A 16,510-nucleotide genomic window follows, 5' to 3' on the forward strand; every position below is an offset into this window, starting at 1 on the left:
TTATCTTGTATAATAATTTTTTTTTTATTGATCTTAAAATTACATCGGCATCATAGGCCATTAGTAAATAGTTATTTACAGATGAAACATGTTTTGATTAAATTAAATTGTATAATAATTATTTATCACTATAAGTGTAAATTACAATTTGTGAAAACGCAATCATGTAAAGAATTTAAGAGGATTGAGCTAAGTGAACCCCGTCGGTGTGGTTGCTGCGTTTACATTTGTAAATTGTACCCTTAGATGTACCACCTATAATTAACGTGATAGCGTTAGAAGCATAGTAGTAACACAATATTAAATTTTCTCATACTTAAAAGTTATTTATCAATTGTATTTTAATAGCTATTTCCTATACGAGACCAATTCCAAACATTTTAATATGGTACAATATATAAATTATTCGAGATGTAAAAACCGTGTGTATGCTAATACACAATACTGTTCCAATATGTATTCATCAACATCGGATAGATAAATTAAAAATGCTGCTTGGGTAAACGGGATTACAGGAAAACGTCTAATATAATTTATAATTATTTACTACAAATCAAAATAATTTCTATTGTTTGATGGCACAAAAAGGAGGGGACTAAACAAGTACCTAACGAGTATACTGTACACATATAAAATGATGTGCTCGAGTTCCCACTTCCCCGTTGCCTTTGAGATTTTTTTTCTTATCTGCTCCACCGGTTTAAATAAGAGAAATTAAGAAACATACATAATATGTGCGTTCAATTTCATGGCATAAAATTAGTAAGAATATGTGTAATGTTTTTACTAGTTTTTGAAGTTAACGAAAATACTGTTTTATTGGTAAGGAAAGGAAAATAAATAATTCGCGTACATAATACAAAATATACACATTGTTCATTACAAAAACAACAACCTAACTAAATTACAATAAATAGTCAGTAATAACGTCAGCTGATGTGTTTAATTCTATAATATCGTGATAGGAATTGCCGACGAATTCAATGGAATTGTTCTATAAATAATGAACTTCAATTGGGAATTTCTTCAGTTGACGTGCCTGACGGCCGAGAAATAATCAGAATAATAATAACATTATATAAACCAGTCAGAGTGTGTAACAATATGGCTTGGTCACTACTCATTGGTCGCAGTTATCGACTGCGTTTAGTCTAGAGGGCGGCGAAGGCAGAAATCTTTGAAAATAGACCGACTTTTAAAATTTTAAGACACACGGTCACAGTTCAGCGTCCACTTCCAATCGGGCAACGATAACGTTTGTAAGCAGGTAAACCGGGTCGACACTTGACGCTTCTCATACGACGTACCTATTTATCAATTTCGTATAGCCGTTGTGCGATTTTATTCGGTTACACAGTCTGGACGGCCAATAACATGGGGAATTCCCGTAAGTATCCATTTTGATATTATTACAACGCTCATATGATTTTGTAAACGCCGCGTTTAACCCCTCTCCCCTCCCCTAACCATTCGTTGTTGTCAACCTCCGTAACTGTTGTAAAAGTTTTACCTCCGCCATCGTCGCCACCACCACCACCACCACCACCACTTTTGTCGCCATCATCCATGTTTTTTTTGCCGTTCTTGGTATTAACGACAACGGACAAACGGTCTTTATTCCATCGAACAATACCGACCGGATCGAATGCGACTTTTGCAGCGCGTGTCTTCGACGACCATCAAAACCGCGTAGCGTTTACCGATATTCTCTTTTTTTGATTCTCATATGGACTTTAATCGAAAAACCAACGTAGACTGCCGACTGTGAGTATTATTTCAATAAAACATTTTTTTTTTTTAAATGCAAACTAAATTTAATTTTGCGTTCCTACCCTTTTTTAAAACTTTACGAGCATATCCGCCATGTTGAATTTTTTTGTAGATGCGATTTTCCCTGTACAGCGTAAGAGTTTTGTTTATCGTGTTACTCTTCTACGTTGAAGTAAAAAACCTTTCAAACCATTGTTATTTAGAGGTATTTTTTAATCATAAGACCTATTTAATTTTGGATATTGATGTAATTACGAAATGAAATATGTATCCTTTGACTCGTACCGAAAAATAAGTTGTGAATTTACCATAATTACCTATTATTATCTTATACTCGTGACAATGTTCTTTATTTTGAGCAAAGAACAACATGCACATTGTAATTTAGATAATTATTATGCGGACTATTGATGATATTTTATTTTGTATTGTTATCGCGTAATAAAAAGCACATTTAAATTTCTAAAACTATATTCGAGAAGTTGGAATATTTTATTTTTACTAAAGAAGCGCTATACATAAAATGAAATCTGAGTTAAAATAACCCCAAAGTTTAGATAGTATGTTAAGAATCATAGTTTAGTTATTGATACCTGGGTAGCATAATTCATAACAAAAGTAGGTTTTGTTCAAACACGTCAGACATAAAAACTACGGGATTTATAGATTTTGTATGTTTTATTTCTACTTACATTTTATCAATTTTGACATTAACGTATATTAGGTATGGTAATTTAAACAATTAAAAAAAAATAGAATGTGATATAAAATGTTATTTAGTCAATTTTTACTATGTATATTTTTATAGTAAAAATATTATGTGGAACATCTAACTACTCAACATAGAAGTTAGTTGATTAGCAGTTTTGTTCCAAATTACTGGCCAATCTACTGATGTAATAATGAATCTAAAAATTGATTTGACTAGTTACTCAGAATATCTTTAAGGTTTTTTTTACTCCTAAAACTATAACTTTTAATGTAATTTAGTAGTTAATAAGTCATTATTTTTATTACATTTTTTTTCATTTTTATGTAAATCAAATGTATAGGTTGCTATTTGACTTCTATGAGTTACCCTACATAAACCCGTTAATATTGATTTTATTTTGAACACTAAAAACTAACTACATTTTGATAATTTTAAACTATTATTTTTCTAGGCAAAACAAATGTTAAGTAGGAATACTTAAAATTTATGTTAAGGATTTATTATAATTTTTTATTTAGTTTAATGGGCAGGATAAGGTCCATTAAGGCGCAATATTGCTTTTACCAAAAGAGGGTTACTTAACCATTAGTTGGATTAGTATAAGCTACGTATTATGTACACACTATGTAATATCTAAAAATGTATTGGTTTATGTTTCAAGAAGAGTCTTACTTTTACCTTTAGGCTATTCTCTCTCTTAGGTTTAATGTCTGTTATTCCCACCAATTGGGACTTAGACGGTTTAGATTTGGTATTTTTTGGGCTTATAGCTGTGTGCCGACTAAGCGCTACCAATCTAGTTGGCCCCATAGAGAAGTGCAGGTGGCCATTTCTTTCCGCAGACAGTTGCCCGCCGGAAGGAACAAACCGCCAGTGGCCGAGATTCAAACAGGCAACTGTGTGTAGATACACTGCCGCCTTATCTTACTCCACCACGCGTCTGCACCTTTAGGCTTTTAATAAATGTATTTAAAATCATTTTAAGGCTGTGGATAGTTCAAGTACAATAAAAAAAATTATATTTATTTAGTTAAGATTATGTTTAAGTATAAAAATATAGTGTATGAGCTCCTGCTTATGACAGTTTGGCTTCTTAAGGCTCATCCTGTATTATTATTGATGGTTATTGAATAAAAAGATATAGAAATTACTGTTGAAATTCCTTAATTTATGTATTTAAATATTAATTCCATCCGTATTAGTAACTTAATTTGTAATTTATATTATTAATTATCGTTCAGTATGTACATATTATATTTCTGAGTTGGGAAACCCATAATTTAGTATATGTTTAGAACCTTCAAAGATAATATTATTATTTAAAATAAATATTGTTAGGTGAATTATTGGTCAAACATATTTAGCCTTTATACAATTTAAATCATAAATAATGCTTGTTGTATTATGCTTTACTGCTTGTTATGTGGATAATGAAAATTAATTCTATAAATAAAATGTAAGTCCAAGTCAATAAAACTCAATTTTTTATTTGTTTTAAATTTTGTATTCAGCCGCATATTATTAAAATTATAATATTAGAAATAAGCTTTAATTAAACAAAAATAATGTTTATATATCCAAATCTACAACAAGATGTTTAATTACATACAAGTACTACACGGGAAAACAAAGTTCTATTTATAAAACTGTGCTTGAAAAAAACTAAACATTGCATGATTAAACTATTTGTATATATAAATTTTTAATTATTTGGGCTACACATGAAGAACAAATTTGTTAAACATTCTAAGTGCCAAAGTATAAAAATCTAACTTTATAATTTTATTTGGATTTTATTCATTACCGGAAAAACTTAACATATTTTTAAGTGTTAAATATGATTGTTTTTTTTATAAATATCTATTCCTCAGTTGAGGAATAGAAATATTCAAAATTGTTTCCCGTAATGCGTGAAATACAAATTAAATTAAAAAGTTAGATTTTTATACTTTGGCACTTAGAATGTTTGACAAATTCAGTCTTCAAATATTATTAGTTGTCGTTGGTTACTACACACTAATAATTATTGTTATTTTTTTTTATAATGTAATTATACTTCTTTAATATCATACAGCAAATATAAAAGTGTGAACATTTACTCTAATTGTTTCAGTCAACTGTAACAGTTGATTGAAGAATTATAATCAATTACAAGTTTGGAGGTAATATAATGTAAATTAAATATAGTATACCATAAATATTGTTTTAAAAAAATATATAATTGTATTCTAGAAATTCTTATTAAAATTCAAAAATAATTATAAGTTGCTTAAAACTAAAATATGATTAAAATCTTAACATTCAACAAATTTGCCATAAAATATTATTTATATTATTAGCAATTGACAATGTGTTGCATTATTATTTTGTGCAGAGCTATAATTTATTAATAACTAACATTTTTAAGGTGGGTTATTTGAGTATATAGTTTATTAAAGAAAGTTTCACTTGGTCGGTGTGTTGCCACAAAATTACTCATAAGAAGCAACAGATTTATTTTGGCTGGTGCTGAGACTATGACTTAGTATTTTATGAATCTCGACGACTCGTTATTATTTCGATGGCATCTTTTATGTTATATATGATACAGTGTATACGAGTGCCGCATCAGAGACATAATGGGAACTGCTACGCCCATTATGAGTAGTGAGTGGTGCTGAAGCAAGAGGCACAGGGACCCACCACATCGAAATGATCCGTTGCATTCAAATCAATCTAAACAGAAGTTTCATGCTAAAACAAAACTTATGGTTATCTCTGTTCTTCTGAAACATTTAATATGTGAATTAATGTGTGTAGCTGTATGAAGGGTACAGGGGTAAAACTAGTTTTCAACAAAAATTTGGAAGGTTTCCAACTTGAAAGACTTATCCAAAAACTTTTGAAAAATTGTTATCTTATAGGAAAGTACATTAAATAACATGTTTTTTAGAAACAAAATAAAAAATAGTAGAAAATTGCTGTGAACTAGTTAGTTTACTCTCCTGGACTCATCATATATTATTTTTTAAACATTTGTTTTGCCATGGTAAAGTTTTATTGAGCTGATGTTTAAACAAACATATTTTAATCTTTAAAAAGCTTTTTTGTTGCTTAAATGTTTTTAGCTACCTTTGCTGTTGTGTCTTAATGATAATAATAAAAAATAAAAATTGATGCTAACCGCACCCACTGGCCCACCACAGATTTTGGACTAGTATCCCATTTAGATTTTTTTGATCCGGTAAAAGTTCTAATTAGGTAGAATAACTTAAAATGTTATAAATCAAATGAGGTTTAACCACCTTTTTATTTGGTAGAAATAATACTGTTTTAGTAGATTTTTAAGCAAATCTTGAACTATTCGTTAGTTGTCATCACTAAGGGTTGGTGACTCCTTTTCTCTCAAATGTTGAACCAATGATATTTAGCACTACACTAAACCACTCCTCCTTCACGACATTTTTTTTTTTTTTTTTAATTTATCTTCTCCTTTGCCTTCATCTATTTAAGGTCGTCCATTGCATGTATTTTTTTAAATGTATGTATAATAAAATATACTATTTTACGAACGTCTGAACCCTAGTTATGGACACAGAACATTGTTAAAGTGAATTTGTTAAACGTTCTATAAGTGCCTAAGTATAAATATTTAACTTTATAATTTAATTTGTATTTTATTCATTACCGAAAACAATTTTGTAAATTTTTCAAGTGAAAAAAAGTTTTTTATTAAAAAACGATCATATTTAACACTTAAAAATATATTTCAAGTGTTTCCGGTAATGAATAAAATAAAGTTCAATTTTTATACTTAAGAACGTTTGACAAATTCACTCTTCATTTATTTTATATACTATCCCAAAAATTATATAAGTAAGCGGATCTTTCTAAAGAAGGATAACTTTGCCTTAATGAAATAAAAATTAGTTTTACTTCTAAACTCATTTAATAAATTACCTATTTTTTGTTTTTAGATTTACAGCAAATTCCTACTGAAGGTGTACAATCTGATAGTCCTCCTAGTCCAAAATTAGTGGTTTCGGACAGAAAAAATATGAGTCAATCAAAGACATCCACCAGCTCTCCTAAGAGCTCAAAACCAGCTGATGATTCGAAAGCTGAGTGTTCTTCTCCTTCTTCATCGAAATCGGGACGCTCGCCTTCTTCTGCCAAATCGAGTCCTTCTAGCAACAAATCTCTTTCTATAGCTGAAAGACTTGCTCAATCGACTCGAGGTAAATCAACTAACCCGAGAAGCCCGGTATCAAAATCACCTCCATCAAGTCCTAATGCTCAAAGTATGTTTCATTTATAAATCTTATTATAATTTTTACAGTATAATAATTTTAATTATTTTACAGAAATAGACTGTTATGTGGATTAAAATTTTTATCTTATTTTTACAGTATTAGGTTGCAGTTTTTCTTCCTCCTAAAACATACTTAAACAATTTACAAAAGCTCCCACAATTAATGTACATTTCTATTATTGAAGTTCTGTTGAACAACCTCTTATATGATTTATTTTTCATCTTTCCATTTATACAATTTTTTCTACTTCCTAATATTTTAATCTATATCACAAATAGTGGCTGTTTGTTGTTAATTACTTTTAAAGTATAATTTTTTTTTTTTTATAAAATATTTAAGTGCTAGATTATAAAAAATAAAAGTACATCAAATAGTTGTTTTAAAATAAATAGTTAAAAAGATTACAGGAGGGGAGCAAAAAATTGAGAGTAAAATACTAAAACTGTAAACAGATAGTGTTAATAATTGTCTTGTTGTCAATTACCACTTGTTCATTGTTCATTCTTTAATGTTTTAATTAATTTTTCGCTGTTCTATTTGTTTTTAGGTTCATCTAAAGTTGACATTCCTAAAGAATCGTCTGCTGATCATAACATAAAGTCTGAACAAATTAATGGAATAGATAAAAACAAAGTATGTAATGGTTCAGTAGACGTTAAATTAGAATATGGACAACTTGCCAATGGACAAAATGGAGCTATTATTGAAAATAGCCTAAATGAGTCAAACAATATTGTTGCAAAGACTAACTGTGTAAAAGAACTAGAAAATCCTAAGGAGAATGGTCTTATTGAAACGAAAGATAATGGAACTGATAAATCTGACACTGGAGCAATTAATGATGAACCTACCAAACCTCAACGGATAGACGATAGTGTTATTATGGAACTAAAATCCAAGAAGGACATCCGTCAAAAAGTCTGGGAGTTCTTGGAAGAAAACTCGTTAGTTGTATTTCCAAAGCCTTGCTTTAATCGCATACCAAACTTCAAAGGCTGTATTGATGCTACACAAACATTAGAAAAGTTGGATGATTTCAAAAAAGCTAAGACTGTTCAAGTAACTCCTGATAAAGCTCAAGAAACAGCTCGTTTCTTGACACTTAATGTAAGTTTTTGTATGTATAGATCTTTTATTAAATTAAATAATAATGTGGTTAATACAATTAAATTTAGTGGGGTAAAAGATTATTGGTTCCTCTGCTGCGTTTGAAGGAAGGATTATTGCAGTGTGTTTCTTTGCCTTTTGCTGAACCATCCGCAAAAATGTTAAGGTCGGCTAGCACTCAAAAAGGACTTCGTAAATGGGGAAATAAATTGATAACTTTAGATCAAAATAATGAAAATGATGTACATCATATCGACATGATTATTTTGGGATCTGTTGCAGTTGATAAAAAAGGTAAGAGAGTTTTTAAAGGATACCTTTTAAAATAATACATTTTTTTTTCTCATTCAATTACTTTTACAGGTCGTAGGATTGGTATTGGAAATGGTTTCTGCGATTTAGAATTTGTCATATTAAATTCTATGAACATGGTGACGGAAAACACAGTAATTGTAACTGTTGTCCATGATGCTCAGGTAATAGTGACAATTTAATATTGTTTTTATTTATTCAAAAGTATTCTTAATAAAAATAACACAAATTTTGCCATCAGTTTATATACACATGTTTATTTTCTTAGGTATTTGATAATCTACCTGCTGATATTTTCATGCCCTATGATGTACCTGTTGACATTATCATTACTCCTCATGAGATTATACGTGTTGAAAACCGTATCGAACGTCCTAAAGATGTGTTTTGGAATTACATATCCAAACGTCGTTTATTAGAAATGCCTCCATTGCAGCTTCTACGTACTAAGCAAGAAGCCGATAGTAAAATTGATTGTACTCTCAAAGATGTGGATAGTGATCCTGAAGAAATTCCCCCGTCGCCAAAAACATACAAAAGAACTAAAAGGTTTGTTTCTAGTTTATGGAATAGAGCGTTATATTTGAATAATTTTTTTATCTCGCAAAAGTTATTTAATTATCTATTATTAGATTATTTATAATTTAATTAAATAAACTTCTTAAATTTCTATCACTATTTTAATAAATATATTCGAATATTTAACAGAAATACATGCTCATTTTAGTCATTTAACTCATTAACAATTAAGATACAATGTTTTGACTTAAAAAGTGATTTTTTAATACATTTGTAAATAACATTTAAAAATTGTAAGATACAAGAAATGTATTGTTTAAAAGGGGATTTACATTTTGCCCAAACCTGCTAGTTTATACCAGGTTCTAACTACCTTATTTATGTATAGATGTATAAATCTTATATTTAGAAAAACTGTTGGTAGCCAAAATATTATATTTAAAAGTAAAGTACTTTTTTAATTTTTTAAGGTTAACATTTATAGATTTATTTTAAGAATACACTTCAAACTCTAGGGAATATGTACAGAAAAACCATATAACATTTCATATTTATATTCATATCAAATAATTGTTTACAGCTTCCGTCATCGACGTTCTTACTCGACCCGATCTGAAACAAATGATTCTGTGTTTAAAGATTCTGAAGTATCTAAGCGCCGATCCGTTTCAAGACAGAGATCAGCATCTACTAAGGATTCAAGGGCTAATAACAAACGCAATAAGTCAGCTTCAAGTCAACAACGTCGTAGCAGTTCTGCCGGAAGACGAAACAATGAAAAAGAACGCCGTTCGTCATCTAAGAAACCCAACAAGCGCCGTGCTAAATCGGAATCTGCCAAAACTGGATCTCCTGAAACAGATTCTAAAAATTCTAATGGACAACAAGGTGAATCGCCTATTACAACACCAAAAAACAAGCGACGACAGCGTCCAAAACCTCGTCGCCGCATTCACGCAGATGATGATAAACAGTCTGTTAGGCAATCCGTTTCTAAAATCCAAGGTAATAACAAGCGTAATTCGCGTAGTAACTCTCGTAATGCTAGACAAGAGTATGTTGAGCGTCAAGACTATAGTCGTGATATTTCTACTGGACGCAAGGCACGTCGTGAATACATACCCAGCCCTAAACAATATTATTCCCGTCATGATTCTTATTCTCAAGAACGGCAGCCAAGAAATAATAGTAGAGTGACTAGACGTGATTTATCGAACAGACCAGTTGTCATGCAACAAAACAGATATTCAAATGGCCCAGTGGTTCGTCCTACTAGATATTTTAATGGCTCTATGGTTCGCCAACATAGTTTTAACGCTCCGGTATCTCGTCAAAACAGCAGCAACAGTCAAATTCTTCGCCACAACAGTTTTTCTAATGATCCTTTATCCCGTCAGAACAGCTTCTATGACGGTTCTATTTCTCGGCGTAATAGTTTTTCTAAAGGTGCTGTTATTCGTCAAGAAGGTTATACTAATACCAGAGTCTTTAGACCACCACAATACCGAAATGGGATGTCTCCACAAGCTAATGAAGACGTATGACAATTTATTAATTAATTTAATTCAAATTGTAAATGACTAATTGTTTTTTTAATTTAATTAATTTCAGCAAAGAGAATATAGAGGAGCTCGTTTTAACAACAACCGTGTTGGCTATTATAATTCGAATGAAAGGCCAAATTATTCTAGAACTATTAACGCGGATGAATTTGTACTCAAAGTTGGAAACATTGCAAATAATGTCAGAGTTCGTGATTTAAAAGCTGCTCTAATGGATCGTGGAGTTAAACCATTGTAAGTATTATATTTTATCTGGTCAATGAAACTAGTTTTTCTTCTAGAAAAAACAACTTATGGTAATATAAAATAAAATAATATTTAAAACTCTTAACCATAAAAGATTATGTACTCTCCCGTGTATACGACGTATTTCGGCAACAATGTTGTTATCTTCAGCGCTAACAACAGACTAGTCGTCGTTAAATTGTCTATTGAGTCTGTCGTTAGCGCTGAAGATGACAACATTGTTGCCGAAATACGTAGTATACACGGAGAGTATATAATTTTTAATGGTTAAGGGTTTTAAATATTATTTTATTAGTTTTTCTTGTTTAACTTTTTTTTTTATACCATCATAAAAATAATTAAATTATTCAATTTTAAAGTTTAGATTTTCTCACATAAATATTCATTTATAACATTTTAATATAACTAGATAAATATACAACCATACAATGAATTTTGTGTTTTGAATTAATTGATTAACAATGATTTATTAAACTTGTTTTGGGATGGGATGCTGTGCTAAGTTATAATAAATACCTATGTGACTTGTTACTTTATAAAGATGCTCCTGAAATACTAAATGTGTTATTATAAATTTTAGGCATATCACTTGGAGAGGACCTAGAGGTTTTGCGTATTTACGTTACACTAATTCCGAAGACGTGAACAAGGATAACATCATTGGATCATTGCAGAATGTACGCATCAAGCCTAATGGCGTTGAGACTGCTCAAACTCAGACTCTTATAGTAACTGAGTGCTAGATTTTGACTTTTAAGTGTAATACTTGGTATATCCATTGAATGTCATTATTATCTTCATAAAAATCTATATTTCATTCTTATTTTAATTCTTTAAACAAATGCAAATAATATATCCTTTATAAAAAAGGTTTAAAGACAAATTTTAACCTGAAACTTACTTGATTAATCTTTTTTCTTTTTTGTCCTAAATGTTGACACATCATTTAGTTGTTACATATTTAAAGTTTTATAAAAAAACATTTTTTGAAGTCAACATATGTCATTGACATTTTAAATATTAGTGTAAAAGTTTAACTGATAAATTAGCTTTTGAAACAATATTGTTCTTAATTAAATTAACCATAAGTATGTTCATCTACTTGGGCCATTATTTATTTTTATTGCGATTGACATATCAAGTATAAAAAAACAACTCATTCTTATTTATATATACATATATATACATTGTTATTTAACAAAACAAATGCTGTTTATTGTGGATATGAGACTTGTTTAAACATAATAAATAAATCAGTTTTTTTGAACTATTTGCAGTTGATTACAATGTTAGTGTTTTAAGTATAACTGTATGTTATTTTATATCCACAAGGCATTTGTTCATTAATCGAGAACTTATTATAACAAGCTTATTTTAATAGTTCAAGTTTGTATTGAAATAAATAAAAAAAAACTACTGACACTTTTTTTTAGTTTTTTTATTTGATTTAATTGTTTATTTCCTTGCATAATATTACATTCTTAAAAGTATTTAATTTTTCGTTAGAGTACCATTTTAAAATACAAATGCTAGATAAAATTCCAAGTAAAACAATTGCAAAAGCGATTAAAGATATGTTAAAAACGTTTGTAACTACTGTATTTGCTATCCAACTAGATGGTAATGATTCCATTAGCTCCCAGTTGTTGTTTTCTTCAACATGACCATTACGATTCACTTTGTTTTCAGTACTTGAAGCTTGGTCGTAATATTCACTGTAAAGTGGTACCTAGAGTGAGTTAAGTTAATTGAACGAACATTAAAAATGTGTAGGATGAAAAATTTGATGAGACAAAATTAATGTAAACTTGCTAGTCTAAAGCTGCACCAATCTAAGTTGAAACTATTTGCTCGAAAGTATCTCTCGACACTTGTTCTTTTAAAGTCTTTTGGACATTTGTTCATTTTGTGTAACGGACTGATTTCTTTTTCGAGATCATAAAGACTAGATGAGAAATTAGCCGCACATCCGATATTGACAATAACACTATAACAAGTAAATAAAAGCATAGGTTTCAATAGTATAGTAATGAACAAATCGAATAAAAATTTATTTTACAGTTGAACGTTGATGAAAATGTTGAGTGACGCCTGGGTAGAAATTAAAGGTAGTGCTATCAAACCCTAGATTAAAAAAAATAATTTAGATTTACTATTTTAAAGGCTTGAAAGAATATAATTATTAATTGTCTACATAGAAGAGATATAATACAAAATATTTTTTTTTGGTAAAGTATTATGTAAAATGAATTCTGTGGACTGTGAACTATTGTAATATATTTTCTTAATGTATTTATATCACATTTACCCTTCTTGATCTCTCGGGTCTAATGGCATCCGTTGTCCGAGATCGCTAGCTGATGCCAAAAATGTAACGTATAAATTTGGTTGGCTTTCTAGCCATAGGTTTTGTCTGAAAATATCCAGTAATGATTTAATACGATCTTCTTCAAACATATCTTCTACATTTAAATTATTAATTTTTAATCGGACTTCGTACTTCGCGATATCTGCAATGAACAGTATTCATTAAAACAAAATATACATTTAAAATTACCAGAAACGTTATTACCAAGTTTTTTGAAAATATTTAACTGGATAACTTTCGTTACGACATGATACGTCTTTTTGTTTTGTCCAACAATATCTAACTAAACAATATCAACTATAACAATATCTTACTAAAGTAAAATAATAAGTTGGTAGTTAGGCTTGTTTAATATATTAACTAAATCAATAATTAAAATTTGTGAATAATTAAAACATTGTGGTCGGGACATAGTGGTGGCGGGGGAAGTCGCAGGACTACATAATAACCGAAAGTGATAAATCACTTTCAAATAAAGGCTTTAATGCGAATCTGTAGATGGTCGAATTACAAAAAGCAATAAGATAAGAGGCCCCTCAAAATCTCAACTTAAACATAGCGACCTGGACATGTACAACGGTCAGAGTGTAATTTTCCCTTAACCACCTAATTTTGGCCAAACTTCAATAAAGCGTGACTGACATACATTGCTTACTTGAGAACTGAGTCACAGTGTGACTACACTTTGTAGACCATTCGGGTAAAAAAACAGATTTCAAAGAAAATCTTATGTTATAGCTCCACTCTAGATCTATATTAAGTGTAATTTTCAGACATTAAGTTGTAAAACTTAATCTTAAAACCTAAATGCAGAAGAAGTTTTCACTCCTTTTAGAGTGAGTGTTAATCGTTTTTATTTGCCAAGTAAAATCAATAGTAATATCTAAAGAATATTTCATTACAATTTGAATCTAATGAGACTATTTAAAAAAAGTAATAAAGCACCGTAATTTTAAGTTGAATAATATGTACATTTTTTGGATGTTAAATAGGTGAACTTTTTTTAATTTTCTTAAATTAGATTTCTGATCAATATACTTCATAACACACAAAAAACACAGAAAATATCTTTCAGCTACGTATCTTGTTGAGCTAATTCTACTTGTTATATTATATTTAAATTTTCAATTGAAAATCAAATAATTATATGAATGCGACTATCCTTGTGATTTATCTTTAATGGGCTACATACTGAATTGTACACCTTATTTTAAAGTTTAATGGTCTTACAATTTTTTGGTTTGAAGCTTAAAACCTAATAAGTTAATAATATACAACATGATAAAATACATACGATAATTTTTTAAAGGTACGTCACACGATAAATGTTTAAGAGCACGTTTAAGTTTTATTAACATTGACACCAAATTATGTGCATTTGCACAGCACACAATTAACAGTGTTGTGGAAAAAAACAATTTAATGTTAATTTAGGATTATTTATTTTGTCAGTTGTCAGAAAAAATAGTATTTGTACAACAGGTAAATGATTGTAAATGACCTGATTTAAATGCAAATAAAATTTTTTTTTTTTAATCACGCTTATGAAATGCGACGTCCAGTGCCGTCATCATTCGTTTGAATGAAGGCGATTAGTATGCACAGAACTATTTTATAAAATTAAATATGTTAATAATTATTGTTATTTTAATTGATCAAAAACAGAATCTACTTGAAATTGTAGTAGTTCGGGCGTAACGGGCGGGGTACCGTAAATGTATCCGTATCCGTTCTTGTCGTTGGACTTGTAACGGATCCAAGGCGGCAAGTCCGGATAATTGTGCAACGACGGTGTGTAAGAGAACTTATTACCGTCTATTCCTAGATAATATGTGAACGTAAGTAACTATTTTTGTTCAATACAAGCTCAAATTAGGCATAGCGCGGCTTACCGTTTGTCCAGTTGAACAATTCCGGGCGTATTTCGTAGTAAAACGTTTCGGTTTCGTTGATGTTTTTTACTAAGGCCGTCGATTCTCTGCCTGCGACATTCATTGAAGCGGGAATTACTATTATTATTAGTAGCCATGACGGGACACTAAAATAACACATCGCTTAGGCTTTTGTTCTGGTCGTGTGTGCCGTCGTACGCGGGTATTTAGTGTCGACAGTGTCGCTTGACCGGATAAGACGTCATGACCGGTATAATAGCCGAGTAATTATGGACAAAATAGCAAATGCCGTTTGAAAAGAAAATCGTGACGGCTAATAAACGTCCTTAAGGCGCGCGCGCGTGCACACGTGACAGTGTGACACATATGGCATACACACACACACTCGCACACCTACAAGAGTAAGAGAGTTACACATTGAAATAAAAAAAATATATAAGAAGACGGTTCAAATGTGGCCGAGTGTACATCTGAAACTATATTGGTGACGAGTGGGTTTATTAAGAGAACGCTCACCTAACTTAAATATGTAGTCCAGTCTGGCTAAAAAAAATACAAAGAGCTTAGAAGCCAACTCAAAATTAGTAGAGAAGCGTCGTCCATCCGCACTCCTCTCCTTTAATTAAAACGATTAAATTAGACATGTCAGTGACACAAGTATATATTCAACAACAATATTATACCAGTTTAGAATATTAAAGTTAATAATTACAGTTTTTTTCCCCAAAAATATTAAGTACTTATTAAGCATACAGCGTGTATGTTCCAAAAGTCAAGCAATATCTCTAGTATTCAAAAGTTTATTTAGCTTAAAAAAATTTGCTTTTAAATGAAAATAAATCTTTAATGAGAAAAAAAATAAAATGTTTGTACATGTTTTCTCCATTAAAATATATATGCGCAATTGTAGTATCACTAATACATATTTTCTTTAACCCTTTCAGACATGCATTAGATTTGATTAAACAAAATTTAACATTTTAAAACTAATAAAAATAATACCCACAAAATAAAAAATAAAAATGTAGAAGTTCTATAATATATCAAAATCTATGAATGAAAGTGTTAACACTTTAATAAATGATGTCATCTCGTATAATAATCAGAGTTCGATAAATTTGAGCTGACTTGTAATGGAAATTTCGGCTACTTTTTTTTCGATTTTATTATTAGTTCTTATTTTCAAAAAACAAACATGTGTAAGCTGTAGAACAACTTTAGTTATAGTTCGACCTACTCTAGATAAAAAAGAGTATTGTTTTTTAGAATTTCATTTTTTTTCATTTATTTTGATTTTAAGGGAAATCCTAAGGACTTAAGGTCTGAAAATTAGACTGGAAGTGGATCTAGAGTGAGTCTGCAATATACACGTTTTTCTTAAAAAATATATTTTTTACTATCCCTTCGGTAGGCCGGTGGTCTATAGTTGTAGACCAGTCACATTTTATTTAAGTGTGACCAAAAATCAGGTGTTTACACTTTGATCGTAGTAAATGTCTAGGTTAGGTACATGTAGTAAATCAACGCTGTCAATAGTTATGTGAAATTTTTTTTAATTTTATTGTAGATTATGATATCTAGGTAGATTTTTTGGACGTTTTAGACCTAAACGCCTGACGCTTTTTGTACAATTCACACATTCAGTTTTAGGTCTAAATTGGTTTCTTTTAGGAACAAAATTACTTTTATCCGTAAAATAAATTGTATAAGTTAAAAATAACACCCTGAAC

The 16,510-nt window shown here is 29.9% G+C and overlaps 2 protein-coding genes across 5 annotated transcripts; one reads left to right on the plus strand and one right to left on the minus strand.

The window, feature by feature from the left end:
• Positions 1-1,192: 1,192 nt before the first annotated feature.
• Positions 1,193-11,675, plus strand: LOC126838796 (uncharacterized). 4 transcript variants are annotated; one of them, XM_050573507.1, is made up of 10 exons: positions 1,607-1,764; positions 1,883-1,975; positions 6,439-6,762; positions 7,322-7,881; positions 7,950-8,175; positions 8,245-8,357; positions 8,462-8,742; positions 9,293-10,250; positions 10,324-10,508; positions 11,101-11,674. In XM_050573507.1, the coding sequence occupies exons 3-10, from the start codon at positions 6,519-6,521 to the stop codon at positions 11,261-11,263; spliced, it is 2,730 nt and encodes a 909-aa protein (XP_050429464.1). In that variant the 5' UTR covers positions 1,607-1,764; positions 1,883-1,975; positions 6,439-6,518; the 3' UTR covers positions 11,264-11,674. The 4 variants fall into 4 exon arrangements, with proteins under 4 accessions (XP_050429462.1, XP_050429464.1, XP_050429463.1 ...); XM_050573505.1 differs by lacking the exons at positions 1,607-1,764; positions 1,883-1,975 and adding an exon at positions 1,193-1,387 and having other exon boundaries at positions 11,101-11,675; XM_050573506.1 differs by lacking the exon at positions 1,883-1,975.
• A 275-nt stretch (positions 11,676-11,950) lies between these two features.
• Positions 11,951-15,243, minus strand: LOC126838804 (epsilon-sarcoglycan). Its single transcript, XM_050573516.1, has 6 exons — positions 14,781-15,243; positions 14,561-14,709; positions 13,093-13,171; positions 12,829-13,030; positions 12,333-12,507; positions 11,951-12,249 (listed from the first exon to the last, which is right to left on the minus strand). Exons 1-6 carry the CDS (start codon positions 14,938-14,940, stop codon positions 11,968-11,970), a joined length of 1,047 nt encoding a protein of 348 aa, XP_050429473.1. The 5' UTR covers positions 14,941-15,243; the 3' UTR covers positions 11,951-11,967.
• Between the last annotated feature and the right edge of the window lie 1,267 nt (positions 15,244-16,510).

Source organism: Adelges cooleyi, unplaced genomic scaffold, assembly GCF_023614345.1.
Source record: "Adelges cooleyi isolate 19-005CV unplaced genomic scaffold, UGA_ACOO_1.1 ACOO_flye_CR_arks_rails_tigmint_CR_PRNA_30, whole genome shotgun sequence".
NCBI lineage: Eukaryota > Metazoa > Arthropoda > Insecta > Hemiptera > Adelgidae > Adelges > Adelges cooleyi.

Bases quoted from the DNA above. Each gene is read 5' to 3' on its own strand.
- LOC126838804 (XM_050573516.1), bottom strand. From the start codon at position 14,940: ATGTGTTATTTTAGTGTCCCGTCATGGCTACTAATAATAATAGTAATT. The intron at 14,710-14,780 runs GTAAGCCGCGCT...CATATTATCTAG, and splicing joins ATTGTTCAACTGGACAAACG to GAATAGACGGTAATAAGTTC. The intron at 12,508-12,828 runs GTAAATGTGATA...TACTTGTTATAG, and splicing joins GACCCGAGAGATCAAGAAGG to TGTTATTGTCAATATCGGAT.
- LOC126838796 (XM_050573505.1), top strand. The intron at 8,358-8,461 runs GTAATAGTGACA...TTATTTTCTTAG, and splicing joins CTGTTGTCCATGATGCTCAG to GTATTTGATAATCTACCTGC. The intron at 10,509-11,100 runs GTAAGTATTATA...TATAAATTTTAG, and splicing joins GATCGTGGAGTTAAACCATT to GCATATCACTTGGAGAGGAC.